Source organism: Rutidosis leptorrhynchoides, chromosome 2, assembly GCF_046630445.1.
Source record: "Rutidosis leptorrhynchoides isolate AG116_Rl617_1_P2 chromosome 2, CSIRO_AGI_Rlap_v1, whole genome shotgun sequence".
Lineage (NCBI taxonomy): Eukaryota > Viridiplantae > Streptophyta > Magnoliopsida > Asterales > Asteraceae > Rutidosis > Rutidosis leptorrhynchoides.
In genome coordinates, this window is record NC_092334.1 from 139,025,387 (window position 1) to 139,041,566 (window position 16,180).

The 16,180-nt window shown below is 32.6% G+C and overlaps 1 protein-coding gene across 1 annotated transcript; it reads right to left on the bottom strand.

Annotated features, from left to right (window-relative positions):
* Nucleotides 1-1,613: 1,613 nt before the first annotated feature.
* Nucleotides 1,614-8,671, bottom strand: LOC139891443 (protein arginine N-methyltransferase 1.5-like). Its single transcript, XM_071874413.1, has 23 exons — nucleotides 8,482-8,671; nucleotides 8,190-8,307; nucleotides 7,978-8,087; nucleotides 6,888-6,977; nucleotides 6,627-6,695; nucleotides 6,445-6,536; nucleotides 6,249-6,324; nucleotides 6,076-6,162; nucleotides 5,847-5,931; nucleotides 5,621-5,712; nucleotides 5,488-5,523; nucleotides 5,325-5,393; nucleotides 5,136-5,204; nucleotides 4,960-5,013; nucleotides 4,746-4,820; nucleotides 4,542-4,634; nucleotides 4,352-4,455; nucleotides 4,217-4,265; nucleotides 4,039-4,125; nucleotides 3,812-3,917; nucleotides 3,570-3,657; nucleotides 3,377-3,470; nucleotides 1,614-2,118 (listed from the first exon to the last, which is right to left on the bottom strand). Exons 1-23 carry the CDS (start codon nucleotides 8,614-8,616, stop codon nucleotides 2,035-2,037), a joined length of 1,962 nt encoding a protein of 653 aa, XP_071730514.1. The 5' UTR covers nucleotides 8,617-8,671; the 3' UTR covers nucleotides 1,614-2,034.
* Nucleotides 8,672-16,180: the final 7,509 nt, after the last annotated feature.

Genomic DNA, 16,180 nt, shown 5'->3' on the forward strand with positions numbered 1-16,180 from the left:
GTAAAGTGTAAAATAAGCTTAATAACAGAGGCAACTGACAGAACATAAAGATTAACTTTAACTCACATGCAGTGTAACAACTGCATTTGGATTCTTTTCTACATCATAAAGTTTCAACTTACGCCCAGTTTCTTCAGCAGCCTATTCAAAAAGATAAAATAGGTAAAACGTTAATATTATAACAAGTAATGCATGTAACATCAAACATTCAAACTACAATGAGGTGCCAAATTCAACCAATTACTTATCGATCGTTCGCTTTGGGTTGTTTCTAATCTGAATCGGGTAAATGGGTCAAACAAGCATACCTGTAAAGATGCTCTAACAAGAGGTCCTTGACCAGCACCACAACCATTAATGCATGCAAAACATGTAAGTGGATGTTAAGAAGTACATATTTGGAAAAGAAAAGAAAAAAAAAAAAAAGACTGTAAATTTTGGTACAACTATTTAAGCAACATAATAAACCTCAAATGTCTTATAGAACAATAACATCATGAACATCAATAAACATTCAGAATTAAGCAACATAATAAAGTGTAGACAACATTGAAAACAGCTCTCCTAAGACAAAACCTCAAATGTGATCTTCAGTTTCGGAAGGCCAAACTAGGGATGAGCAAAAGTCTCGAAAAACCGAAACCAAACCGGTACCGAACCGGTACAGGTACCGAAAATTGGTACCGATAAGGATTTGGTTTCAGTTTCGGTTCTTGGTTTTGGGAATTTTTGGTTTTTGTATTGTCGGTTCGGTACCGGTTCGGTACGAGGAAACCGATTTTTGAAAAGTACATAAACTTCTTTGATTCTTTCTTAGATGTTGTTCTATTAGATTAACCATTTTTCTTTCAACAACTATTTTAAGTTAACTTGAAATGATACTTCCTGATAACTTGGCACTCTTACGAACCTACCTGTATGGGTTTAGTTAGTCATTTTTTTTTAATTTTTTTTTTTTTTTAAAGGCAAACTCACTCACCCACCTAATACTAACACGAATATATACACCACGAATTGTCCTAAGCAGGTGTCGAACCCTCGACCTCAAGGTTGTAAGGATGACTTCGATACCGCCAAGCCATTGGCTCTTTAGTGCGAGTCATTTTATTTATAATATCATAGAAGTTGCAGTTAGTAATGACAATTGGAACAACATTATTACAATATAGTATGATTAAATGATGATGATTATTGCACATGTATACATAAAATTAAGTTTCTACAAACAATGAAGAATTAAGATGTGTATTCCTAATGAATCAATGAAGATCATATATACTTTGGCTTCTAAAACACAACTTTTTCTCCGTATATAACATTTTCCTATATTTGTCTTACACACGGTTGTTGACTCTACATGATATATTCATTCATAGTATCTCAACATTACTGGGCAAGTGGGCATTTCCTTTTTCGAGCCTAAGACACTAAATTAAATATAGATATATAATTATGATCAATTGCCTTGATGCATATATTTTTGTACTATTCAAATTTAGAGTGGAACTAACCAATTTTACATTGTGGAACTAACCAATTTTATACAGCATGACAGAGCAACGAACTTATATTTTATATATGGTATTAGAAGAGTATTACGAACACTAGCATGAAGAACAAATTAAGTTATGGTGCCAATATCCTTCTAATTAGTAGCGAAGGTAGAATTTTCGGTTCCATTCAGTACTATACCGAATATACCCATACCGGTCCCGACCGAACTAGTACCGCTTTCTAAATTCGGTTCGGCATTCAGTTCTTGATTTTTGGCAATTTCGGTTACTTCCAGTTTCGGTATGGTACCCCTACTGATCTCATCCCTAGGCCAAACAACACGCAAAAACGAATACATATACAGAACATCAAAATCAAGGAGCAAGAATACAGAAATTAGATTGATTCACAAATAATGTTTGAAGCAAATTTAAAGTCCACTCGAGATAGATGACAGCGCCTTTTTCCCCTCTTCCTTACCGGGAGGGCAATCTATCCAATTTACAAACATAGTATCCTGCTCTTTGGTCAAACTCCTGGTTATAAGCCAACCCAATATGATCGTCCATTTGAGTTGTGCACAGGAGATGTCGTTGGAGAGGTTACACACCATTCGTACCAAACCTACATCACAATGACAAGAACCTGAGTGAAATCTATGGCTTTATCATAGGAGACATTTAACCAGGTCCTGTGGGTTGGGTGACCTGTTAAGTTAATTAAGTTATGTTACGTTTTAGTATGGTGGAAGTGGTTAAAATGATTAAATCTTAGAACCATACTCTCCAAACATACAAGATAGTTATATAATAAATCTTGCATAAGGAAGAAGGAAGCATTATTTTTGGAGAATCAATGACATTTACCAATACAAATGTCGAAAATGAAATATTATAAATAGTAATTAAAACTGATGCTATTTGTACTATATTCATGAATATATATATTTTTTAGAATATTAAGAAAATTTAGTAATGTTCATAATCAATGAATGTTAACCAAAGTGGATGTTATCTACTATGTATTTGACTAACATTCATTGAAGAAATATACATTCGCGAATGTTAAGCGATAAACTTGCTAGCATTCATCAAATGAACACTCGTAACATTCGTCAACTATATTTTGATTTTGATGCTATTTGTACTATATTCATGAATATATATATTTTTTAGAATATTAAGAAAATTTAGTAATGTTCGTAATCAATGGATGTTAACCAAAGTGGATGTTATCTACTATGTATTTGACTAACATTCATTGAAGAAATATACATTCGCGGATGTTAAGCGATAAACTTGCTAACATTCATCAAATGAACACTCATAACATTCGTCAACTATATTTTGATTTTGACAACATTCTATCAGTGTAATAACGTACAAAAAATTTATCAAGGAAGCTTAACATTTAAAGTATCGATTTGGATTAACATTTAAATAAAAATTCTTTTTTTCCTCTTTTGGACATTGCATCGGTGAATGTTAAGTTGCACGTGATGAATGTTAACGCTTCTCTTTTTCCCCCAAAGTGCTTCATTCCCCCTTCAATACTATTGTACTTAATAGCTAAACACATTTTTACTACAACAATTATCCAACATTTTATAAGATCTTAAACTAAAAAGGGACCATGGGTAAACTTTTCACCCACTCAACTTATTATCTTTTAACTTAATAATAACACTACAATAACAATCCAACTTGTTATCATCAGTTTAAAAGGCATATGTATCTAAAGGGTATTTTGGGAGACTTTCAACACCAATTTTCCTTTACTATCTTTTGGTAATTTAACCCGTCCAATATATAAAAATATAAAGAACCAAACCAACTCATTCAAAGGTAAACGGAAAAAATCTTCACACAAAGAAAAAGTTTACCTTAGTGTTCCCACAACACCGCCAAATGTGAAAATCCAAAGGAGAACCGGCTTTCACGTACACTGGTGACCTTAGTGGGAAGAATATTGGAAACCTGTAAAATTAGAATACATACATTTATGAGATCATATGTATAACAAAACTGATATTAATTAAGATGTGCTTGAAAGGGATTAATATTATAAAAACACACCAGCTAAACATATTTGGTGTTGCAGTTGTTGGTTCTATGCCAAGATGTACTTCTTTGTAAAGTATCGCATCAAAATAACCAGCAAATCCTACATACCATTGTAAAAAGATTACAAACTCAAATAGTGTGACACTTGTTAACAAAACTAATGACAAAGTTTCTAGTCAAATTCACAAATGATGTACACGAAATGCTTTTACAAATTCCATATAATTTTTATAGTTAAAAGCAATTAGGTGTACCATGAACAATAGTCGATCCAGTTTCTTTAGGAATCTCAAATCGTAGCTTCTTGTACCGCTGATTACTTTTATTGGGCGAGTAATTTGGATGGGTAAAATTGAAGACCTAACACAAAAAGCAAAAAAATGACGATTATTATCATTCAACGTGACATGTTCTATTAAGTTCAGTAAAATACCTATAAATGGAAAAGTGTAAAACTTGGGAGATAAAGATGATAGCTTACAGATTGAGTCGGAGAAAGTTTGGCCAAACGATGTAGCTTTACAACATATGCAGTTTCAAAGTGTAAAAGATCGTTGTGCAACTTGACCTGCAATTAAATAATAAGGTCAAATTAATATATACTTCTATAGTTTAAAATGGAATAAGAACACGGTAAACCAAATAATAAAGCAACTCACATCATTATACAACTTTGATGTAGTTACGGGCTGTATAAAGCTTGTATACCTAACACAAAACAATCATAAATGTAACCGTTCAGTTTCAAGAACTAACAAATAAAGTTTGACGAAATCATCAACTATTGAACATACGATGATGGTATCGAGATCCCATCTGGTTTTAGAAACCGTTGAGCTCCATCAAGACACTCGGGTGAGAGCTCATTGTCCCCAAATGAACCAAGCAACTCACTGACCTACATTAAAATAGACAAATAATGTAATCTACACAATCAAACGATTAATGTTTGTAGGAAAAAGGTTTAATGACAAACTTGCATACCAAAATGTCGGCTTTCTCTGGAGCATCCCAGCTACGCATGTCACCCGAAATGATGGTCACAATGTTTTCCCAACCCTCTAACTTAACCAAGCTCTATTACCAAAAAGAACGATACAAGTTAAAACGAAAACTTGCTCACTAAAGCGAAGGGTAAACTTAATAAAACAAGCAATTGACAGAACATAAAGATTGGCTTCAACTTACATGCAGTGTAACAACTGCATTTGGATTCTTTTCTACAGCATAAACTTTCAACTTACGTCCAGTTTCTTCAGCAGCCTATTCACATAGATAAACATGTAAAATATTCATATTATAACTAGTAATGCATGTAACAGCAAGCTACATTTTTACTTGTTAATGGGTCGATTTGGGTTGTTTATTATCCTAAAAAAGGTAGATGGTCAAACAAGCATACCTGTAACGATGCTCTAACAAGAGGTCCTCGTCCAGCACCTACAACCATTAATACCTTCAAAACAACGTAAAAAGATTTTAAAAAGTACATATCAGAAAAAAGAAATGGCAGTAAATTCAGATACATGTATACAACTATTGATATATAATGGAACATGATATGCAAGGAAACCTTACAACAGTTTGAGTCGACGCATTCTCATCAGAGATCCTGTCCACCAACGCTTTACTGACGGCCCTTTGGTACTGCCGATTGAAAAATACAGTTACCATTATTAAACAGATAGGCAATACATGAATTAATATTTCATAGATTTGAAGATCGTGCATACATGACAATTAGACAGTGACATACATGTTGCATACCTGGATGTATTTGACACTGTCCTTTTCAAATGTTTCATAAGTTTGTGCTTCTAGATTATCCATAAGAGGCTGCAATGGACAAAATAGTGCAACATAACTGCTTAACGGCCTGCTTAGCAATAAAAAAAAGTGTATATAATCAGAACTAGCACAAAGAACTTACTTGCAAGGGAGATTGTAGAAAATCTCTGTAACCAATCTGCAAAATTAAATGGAATCAACATCAATATACTCGTTAAGAAAAAAGCATATTTTTTTATAAACAGTTCTATTAAAATATGGGCTTGAGATCTCACCTCAAATTGTTCTTGTTCAGAAAGAGGCTCCATTTTCTGATATAAATAGCTAACATACTCTAAGTATGCCCTTAGACCATGTTTTTGAGCATCTGAACAGTGCAACACGAAATAAGCATCTTCACTTGATGTTCATATAGTATTCTAAAGGCATCTTAACTTGATGTTCATATATTTTAACTTTTTGTAACTTTAAACGTTAAAGAACAAAAAAAGTAAAGCATACGCTGAGCATGATTATCAGTTAGCTTGTCACCAGATGGTGTGGTCCCACCAGAATGTTGGTGCATTGCGTTCCCAGAAAGCACTATCTGTAAAATTTAAATCATGTAAGTTTGATATAAATATCAAAACATGATTAGAGTTAATTAACAAAGGCATGTGTAAAATAACTCTGTTACAGTCACTAAAAGTGAAGACTAATAATGTATTTATCATCATCAGCAATTATATACCTGTATTGAATAGTAAAAGAAAAGACTCAGCAACTTCTGATGATGCCTTGATAGACATGGATATCCCCGTGCATTCGTTAGGAAAGACTATAATTATAGAAAAACATGTTAGTTTAAAATACGCACATTCAACTTAGCATCAAATAAAGTGAAAATTGTGATAATATTTGTACATCCGTATGAACAAAGGCTGCTTTAACAGGTTCTCCAAACCACCGTGCAAGTGAATTTACTGAAGGTAGTGAAGACCTAACAATAAACATAAAAACATAAAATCAATTCTTAGATATATATACTTAACAAATCTAGTACTTAATATATAAATGTAGAAATAACTTCAAATCTTGAATCAGATGTTTGTCCACTCACAGAACATCAACGGCAATTGACAGCTGACTATGACGCTCACATAAAACGTGGAAAGAATTCCATAATTCCCAAGAGTCGGTAGGGTCTACTAACTGTATGACCACAGACGATAAAACAAATATTTATGCAAAAAATATATAAAATAATAAAGATAATTTACTCCAACTTTTAAGATAGCTTACCATGCCATCAGAACTCCCAGCTGCAGCATCATCATCATCGGATTTATCAAGAGGGATTCTAAGCCATAGCTTCATAGTTAAAACAGAACATAAGATATAATAAAACAAAACAAAATATTGCAAATGCTGTTTTCATAATCATGAACTTGCAGCCTTATAATCTTACTCTGTAAACTTGAAATTATATATTTATTTGAATGTTGTTCGCTTTTCAAAAAAAAAATAAAAATAAAAAAAAATTGCAAATGCGACTGCTAATACCTGCATATTATTAAGGTTCTGTAGAATCTGATTCACACATCTCGCGTAGTTACCACAAGATTTACCCTTAGGTGTAGGAAGAAGACATGCCTGTAAAACATACACATTCATAATATAACTGCATTCTTTGGAATAAATAAATAAAACAAAACTGCTAAAATAGTCCCCGTGTTTCTACATTTTTGCTTAAATAGTCATTCCCAGTTATTACTTGCATTATTAGTAACTAAATTCATGTTTTTGTCCCAATTAAATCCCTTAACCTAACGACACTTAACAGTCCGTTAAATTCTACACATGTGACCCTCACGTGTTTTACTTAACCCTGAATAACGACGTCTTATTATATACTACAAATTCTAGTGGAAATGCTCAAAGTCAAATTAAACAATGTATTGTTACGAGAGGCATGAATCTGACCCAATTGGGTCATTTGTATATTAAAATGAATTCTCTAGCTTATTCTCAAAGCTTACTTTATGAGTTTGTATGCATCTTTAATCGAAGAATATACACACATCTTTATGATGTACAAAAATCAACTGTTATGTTATTATTGTTCTTGAACTTTATTGGTAACTGTGCCATTAATCTCAGTAAGCAACAAAGACCAAAGATTGCTCATTTCACATGTTGACTTGTGGACCTATCTAATGCATAACTGCTTTTATATACAGCTTTACAAATTTTGTTACTGTAACCATAGTGCAAAAGAAGCGACGCTCTCATAACAATACATTGTTTAATTTCACAAGCAGGTATCACTTTGGACGTATGTATTTTACGTAGGTATAGAAATTGAAGACATGCTTATTCAGGGTTTAAGTAAAGCACGTGAGGGTCACATGTGTAGAGCTTAACGGACTCTTAAGTGTCGTTAGATTAAGGGATGTAATTGGGACAAAAACATGAATTCAGTGACTAATAATGCCAGTAATAATTGGAAGTGACTATTTTTTTTTTTTTTTTTTAAATTGTAAAAAACACATGGACTATTTTAGCAATTTTGTCAATAAATAAACTATTACTTGAATAATGGTATAAATTCGAGACACTAATAAAGTCAAGCACAATAATCACACGTTTAAACCTGTAAAGATAGATGAGAAGCCCAAGCTAATTCTTGCTTCAAAGTAATTTCAGAATCTTCCCGTAGAACATCGTCCTCGGAATCCAAATCGATCCACGAACTAATCTTGCCTGATAACATGTAAAAGCAATCACTACAGCTAATAACGAATATCAAATCGATGTTATTTAAAAAAAAAAAAAAAAAAAAAAAAAACTTGAAGAAAGTTATACCAACAACATGACCACTCCATTGTGATGGACTTAAAACCAGGTCTGATGCAGCAAAAGGAAGCACACTTGAGTCTCTAGTAGCACTATTAATCAAACTAGGCCTATATCTAGGTTCCATCTGCAACACAAAATCATAAAGCATAAATAAATAAAATTCTTATAATACATTTAACAAATTAATACATTCAAACTAATATAACAGCCGAAAACAGTAAAAAACACAAGAATAGCAAAATGCAGAGACATAATACAAAATTAGATGTGCATATCCAAATAATTCAAATAAGCTAACCAATGGAGCTACAACGAAATCAAAACCGCCATTGAGGTTATGTGAAAGAACATGAGGCATATCATCATTAAATTCAGTTTCTACACCACAGTATCTGGAATCAATTTTATCGCCCAAATTATCACCCAACGGCATTTTTTCCGGAAAAGATTCAAGCTTTTAGGGTTCTAGGGAAGAGAAAAAAAGGGAAGAAGAATTGATAGGGTTTAGGGTTTTTACTTTGTGGAAAGTATTATTGATGCTAGTATTTTGTATGAGTTACACAATTAGTCCTTTAAGATAATATTTTTACTATTTCAGTCCCTTTCATTATGAACATTGTTTTTATGCTCTTTTTAGTTGCGAAAAGTATTGGGTATGTTTGGGAAAACTAGCTGGTAGCTAGTGGTTAGAAGCTGAGAGCTGTTAGCTGGAGATTTTTAAATGTATTTAATTGTTTGGCAACGTAGTTAGAGCTGTTAAAAAATAAGTAAAATGACAAAAAAGATACTAGAAATAAGATACTTAAATATCATCATTTTCCATTAACAAATAACCGAATATATATATAATATTATTAAAGGGAGTTGATCCTCACACACCACTTTTTGATCCATGTACACCTAATTACTTATTTTACCCTTAATTATACTTACAATAATAATATAAGTTCAACTTTCTAAGGGCATAACCGTGATTTTGTAAGACAAAAGTGTACATGGATCAAAAAGTGGTGTGTGAAAATCACCTCCCAATTTTTAATCACGAGCATTCCATATTACTATTTAGAAATCACATGTTTCTCATCATTTAAGTTATACGTTTACGATTTATATTTACGTTTTATGTTTATGGTTATATTTTAAAATTTATGTTTAGATTTACATTTTATGTTTACATTTACAAATTACGTTTTACCTTACCTTTTTGCGTTTTACAGTTTACGGTTAAGTTCACATTTTACATTGCATGTATTACGTTTAACTTTATACCTTACATTTACGATATTGTGTGCTAATCTATCCATTTAACAGCAATAAGTAGGTAATTGCAAGATACTGATTGATTTGTTTTCCGTTGATCTTGTAAATGATTTGTTTTACTAGTCTATATATCAATTTAGGTTTTCATCATTGCCAATATTCATACCTTTTGATTAAAATTGTATGATTGAGATTGAATAAATTGTTTGGGTTAAGAGAATATTTGAACCGTCGAATACTAATAACTAAACATGCACAAAGCCACAAACACAAACCAAACAAAAGGAATTAACAATTAGGTTAACCGGGTGATTGGTTAATCATTTCTATTTAGATTGAGCTGTTTTTAACTATCTAATGAACAAATGAAAGCGATATAATTATTCGTTGTTTTGTTTGAATGGGCCATTTTATGTTGGTGATTCTAGTGTCATCTAACATACATTTTAGTGAATTGGGATTTACTTGAATGCAAGAGTTAGCTAGTTATACTTAACAACAGGTTTGGAGAGTGTGGAATACACGCTCGTAAGACACTATACGTTACTATATGTTTTTAAAGAAAATGTGTCATCTAACAGTTTTTCCCGCTCAAATGAAAGGTTACAACCTTTCAAACAACAACTGCCAATAAAAGTACATTATTAAAAATGTTTTTGGTATTCTCTGCATTCATTGATGATGGAAAATCGTGTGTACTTTTACCAAAACAGATTAACGCAGCGGATAGTTAAAATAATAATCTTTTATTATTTTATGAACAAAATTTAACAAGATTAAATTTTCACTTATTTAATGAAACATGCACACGATTAATCTTTCCCAATGATCCAGTTACATCATAATAATTGTCATGAATATAAAACAAAAGAGGAGTTAACGATATACCTTTCTTGAAGAATTGATGAGACGGAGAGAAACTTACGATCAACAGTATGTCCGTCTCTTTGGATAGTCCACACTACACTTCAAACAACCGTCAATGGATGCTAGTCTAAACCCAAGTAATATTAATCAACCTTTGGTTAATATTATGAAATCAAAATATGTAATATGTATTTTTTTTAGTTCACTGAAAGAATACGATATGAACTAATTTGGTGCAATATATAAAGATTTTTTTTTCAAAACACCCGTAAACCTTTATGAAAAATCCGTGAATCCAAGTTAGAATGAATATATATCATAAAGTCGTATTTCTCAAATACTTCAGGGGTATGTAATGTAACTTATAATTAATAATTTCTATCATGTCGCTTTCATGTGAATAGTAAATTAATTAATTTCGATTCATTTACTATTCATATAAATAGTAAATGAATTAATTTCGATTTACTATTTTGTTACTTGAGTAATATTTATACATCATATATATATTTTATTTGACGTCTCGGTGTATATGTGTGTGACCCCGAAGGCTCAAATGAGGTTGGCCATATAGTTATGTGTTGTACCTTGCACATTAATCCTACAGACTCCCACTTGTGCGTGGCACAACACCAAGTAACTATACAAACAATGGTAAGCGTCTAGCAACACGTCATTGTCCCCAAATTCATGTGAGGGTAGTTTCTCGAAACTTTTTATGGTAAGTTTTAAATGTCATTCGTCCTTTTATTTCAGATACTCTAGTTAAACTTGAGATATGGATCATCGGTCATTCTCATTTGTTTAACAATTTTGTTTCTCGATCTTAGAACTGAATTAGATCACCAAACTAATTAAGTATCATCTTAATTACATTTGGGTGCAGCCACACAATTATCTTATTCATTCATCGAGGAGCTCAAAAAGTATCTAACTCCAAACATTTTAGAGGAACAAATCCTATATTGCATACACGTGTCTATCACGAGCTTTACATTATACCCAATAATGGCCTTTATAACAGCCTTATTCAGGACAGCATTTAACCATATCAAAGTACAATGTTTCACACATCAAAACTGACGTGCATCTCAAGTCTAAGGACATAAAAACATAATCACTAAAAGATTCACTACTGACTACGATCCATGTAGTGACATCTCATGGTTGGGTCATTCCAATATTCATCATCAATGAATACATATGAATTTTGGTCTCAATAAGTTAACTATTCATCATCAATGAATATAACCAAAAATTCATATTAATCTTAATTCATGTTATTCCCATAACATAACTGATTATGGAGATTGAATAATCAACAATTATTCATGGATTAAACATGCTAATATGGAACACAGTGATATAAATGAAACTGATCATACCAACTATATATCAATTCATTAAGATAAAACTACTTAATGTTCCAAAAATATCCAAATACTAAATTACAAATTAAAAAGATCGGCAGCATAACGAAGTCCAATACTACTAGCATGATCATCATGCTTGTTGTGTGTCATGGGCTTCGTGAACGGGTCAGCCACATTATCATCTGTATGAACCTTAAGAATACTAATATCATTCCTATCAACGACTTCTTGAATGTAGTCAAACTTTCGAAGAATGTGTCTGCTACCTTTACGTACACGTGATTCTTTCGCAAGTATAATAGCACTTGAATTATCACAGTACATTTCCATAGGGGATTCAATGCTGGGAACTACTTCGAGTTCAGCAATAAACTTCCTAATCCAGACAGCTTCTTGAGCAGCTTCTGAGGCAGCAATGTATTCTGCTTCCGTTGTAGACTGTGCAACTGTGCTCTGCTTTGAGCTTCTCCAATCAACTGCCCCGCCATTCATGACAAACACATACCCTGACTGGGATCGAGAATCATCTCGATCAGTTTGGAAACTAGCATCTGTATAACATCTAATACTCAACTCTTCTTCCAAACCACCGTAAACCAAGAACATATCTTTAGTTCTCCGCAAATATTTAAGAATGCTCTTAACAGAAATCCAATGTTCTTCACCTGGATTCTATTGATAACGACTCGTCAAACTCAAAGCTAACGAGACATCAGGTCTAGTACATAACATGGCATACATAATGGATCCTATAGCCGAAGCATACGGAACACATTTCATTCATCTTATCTCATCAGGTGTGATAGGACTTTGAGACTTGCTCAAGGTTATGCCCTTTTGCATGGGCAATGCTCCGCGTTTGGAGTTTTGCATGTTAAATCTTTGCAAGATTTTGTCAATGTATGTACTTTGACTCAAACCAATAAGCCTTTTGGATCTATTTCTATAGATCCTGATTCCTAGAATATACTTAGCTTCTCCAAGATCTTTCATGGCAAAACATTTTCCAAGTCAAGATTTGACATCTTGCATAGTTGGAATGTCATTTCCAATAAGTAATATGTCATCAACATACAAGATCAAGAAGACAACTTTGCTCCCACTAGCTCTAATGTAAACACATGGCTCATCTTGGTTTTGAGAAAAACTAACCTCTTTGATTTTCTGATCAAACTTAAGATTCCAGCTCCTGGATGCTTGCTTTAATCCATAAATAGATTTTAGAAGCTTGCATACTTTAGTAGCATGCTTAGGATTCACAAACCCTTCCGGCTAAACCATATATATGTCCTCGCTTAGGTCGCCATTTAGGAAAGCGGTTTTGACATCCATTTGCCATATTTCATAATCATGAAAAGCAGCTATGACAATAAGTATCCTAATTGATTTAATGCTCGCGACTGGTGAAAAAGTTTCCTCATAATCAATTCCTTGAGTTTGAGTATAACCTTTTGCCACCAACCGAGCCTTAAAAGTATTTACATTACCGTCCATGTCAGCCTTCTTCTTAAAGACCCATTTACACCCCACTGTCTTGCAATTGGGTGGAAGATCCATCAATTCCCATACTTGATTATCTTTCATGGACTGCATCTCTGCCTTCATAGCATCTCCCCATTTGTCAGATTGTGGATCTGACATGGCTTCACCATAGCTAGAGGGTTCATCATAATCCCCTAGATGAGGTTCATTTGAATTAATCATAAGATTTAACCTCTCAGGTTGATGAAGAGTTCTACTAGATCTACGAAGTATAGGCGCAACACGTTCTGGCTCACCAACAGTGTTGATAAGGCTAAAAAGGAACATATATTTCATAGCAATATCTCTCCTAAATAATAGGTTTTCATATGTAATTGTATTATATTTTCATTGTAATTGTTTAAATAAATAAGTGCGAAGACAAAAGGCGAAAACGAAGATTTGAAGACACAAACGTCCAAAAAGCTCAAATGTACAAGATACAATTCAAAAGGTTCAATTTATTGATGAAAAACGTCTAAAAATGACAAGAGTACAAGTTACAAAATGCAAAGTACAAGATATTAAATTATACGCAAGGACGTTCGAAAATCCGGAACCGGGACATGAGTCAACTATCAACGCCCAACGCAACGGACCAAAAATTACAAGTCAGCTATGCACAAGAATATAATATAATATATAAATAATTATATTAATTATTTATATTTTATATTTATATATTTATTATGTCGACAAGCTAGGAGCCAAAAGTTTGTGAGCTGGATTTTCAAACTCCACGACACGCGGAGTTTGAAGGCCAAAAACTCCACGACTCGCGGAGCTGCCAAATTCCAAAATGCCTATAAAAGGTCACGAATTCTGCGAGTAAAAATATAAATAATAATAATAATACTCTGTAATAAATAAATAAATATATATATATATAATATATATAGTATAGGGTAGTTTTATATTAGATTAGTTTGGGTTATGTAAAAGTTATTTTTACGGGTTTTAAAGTCGGAGCTCTGTCCGTGTACCACTACGCGATAAATAATCAATGTAAGCTATGTTCTTTTTTTTAAATTAATGTCTCGTACTTAAGTTATTATTATGCTTATTTGAGCCAAAGTAATCATGATGTTGAGCTAAATATTAAAGACGGGGTAATTGGGTTTTGTACCATAATTGGGGTTTGGACAAAAGAACGGCACTTGTGGAAATTAGACTATGGGCTATTAATGGGCTTTATATTAAATTAATGATACCTCGTTAATTTAATATAAAGGTTATGATTTGACGTATCTATATATAACCACATACGCTTAATCGGACACGATGGGCGGGATATTTATAAGTACGAATTATTGTTCATTTGACCGGACACGGGGATGGATTAATAGTCAATGGACTCATTAAAACAGGGGTGGATTACATTCAAGGGTAATTGGTGTAATTGTTAACAAAGTATTAAAACCTTGGTTTACACACAGTCAATAACCTGGTGTATTCATTAAGCAAAGTATTAAGACCTTGTTACAGTTCGAATCCCCAGTTAGTTGGAATATTTAACTTCGGGTATAAGGTTAAATTTGCCGAGCAGTTTATAATTATGACCGATGAACTATTATTGACAAAAACCAGATAGGTTTCAAATACATTCAGGACAAAGGACAATTAACCCATGGGCATAAAACTAAAATCAACACGTCAACCATCATGGTTACGAAAGTTTAAATAAGCATAATATATTTTATTTCATATTTCCTCGTACTTTTATTTATTGTCATTTTAATTATTGTTATTTATTTTATATTGTTATTTAAATATCGTCATTTACTATACGCTTTGCTTAAAATATAAATCGACAAACCGGTCATTAAACGGTAAACCCCCTTTTATATATTATTATATATAATTATATATATTTTGTACAAATATAGTTGTTTAAAAATATAGTGTGCAATAAGCCCGCTCCCTGTGGAACGAACCGGACTTCCTAAAAACTATACTACTCTACGATTAGGTACACTGCCTATAGTGTTGTAGCAAGGTTTAGGTATATCCCATTTGTAAATAAATAATTAAAACTTGTGTAAAATTGTAGCATATTTAATAGTATTTCCTAGTAAAAATATAATACTATTTCATATACCCCTCGCCGCACATCAAGTGTGTTCAGCTTCAACGTGCGATTGGCTAGTGCCTTCAGAAGGTATGTTACTTTGTGATTCTTGAATTTCTTCAAGATCTACTTTACTCCCGCTGACTACTTGTAAGAGAAGATCTCTTTCAAATAATTCAGCAAACCGAGCAGTAAACACTTTGTTTTCAGCTTGGTAGTAAAAGTAGTAACCCATTGTTTTCTTTGGGTATCCCACAAAGTGACATTTGATACCTCTGGGTTCTAACTTGTTTGAAGTGTCACGTTTCATATACGCTTCACAACCCCAGACTTTCAAATAAGACAACTTAGGACTCTTTCCATGCCATAATTCATATGGTGTCTTTTCTACCTTCTTGGTTGGAACCATATTGAGTATGCGTGCAGCAGACTTGATGTGTCAAGACGTAACCTTTAAAATATAGACAATATGCTTAATAATTAACACATAATACAGGCAACTAAAACCCGATCATGCAGTAATTAGCAAGTAAATTGACCAGTTCGATTCACAGGGAGAAGTTTGTTTTAAGGATTTTATAACGATTAATTATTCTAAAAGGAGGTTTGTGTTTGAAGTTGTATTTTCGTTTAACGAAACAGTAAATAAATATAATGAATAACAAGAATGAGAATGCGGTGTTTACTTCTATGCTTGATAAATGACAGGGATTGTTCTTTTATAATTAAAACCGTTATGTGATAGTTACAATAGAGCAGTTTATATCAATTTCACAATTTCTATAAACTTAAGAGCTATGTTTAATCAACAAGATTCTTTCGTGGTTGAATTCACATAAAACCTAGTTTACTAAAATCACTCTAAGTAAACTACATGATTTTATATCCTAAATATCGTTCAATTAACA

Coding starts and splice junctions, on each gene's coding strand:
- LOC139891443 (XM_071874413.1), bottom strand. CDS start 8,616: ATGCCGTTGGGTGATAATTTGGGCGATAAAATTGATTCCAGATACTGT. Junction 5,932..6,075: donor TCTTTTACTATTCAATACAG/GTATATAATTGC, acceptor TAAATTTTACAG/ATAGTGCTTTCTGGGAACGC. Junction 4,635..4,745: donor ATGCAGTTGTTACACTGCAT/GTAAGTTGAAGC, acceptor TTTTGGTAATAG/AGCTTGGTTAAGTTAGAGGG.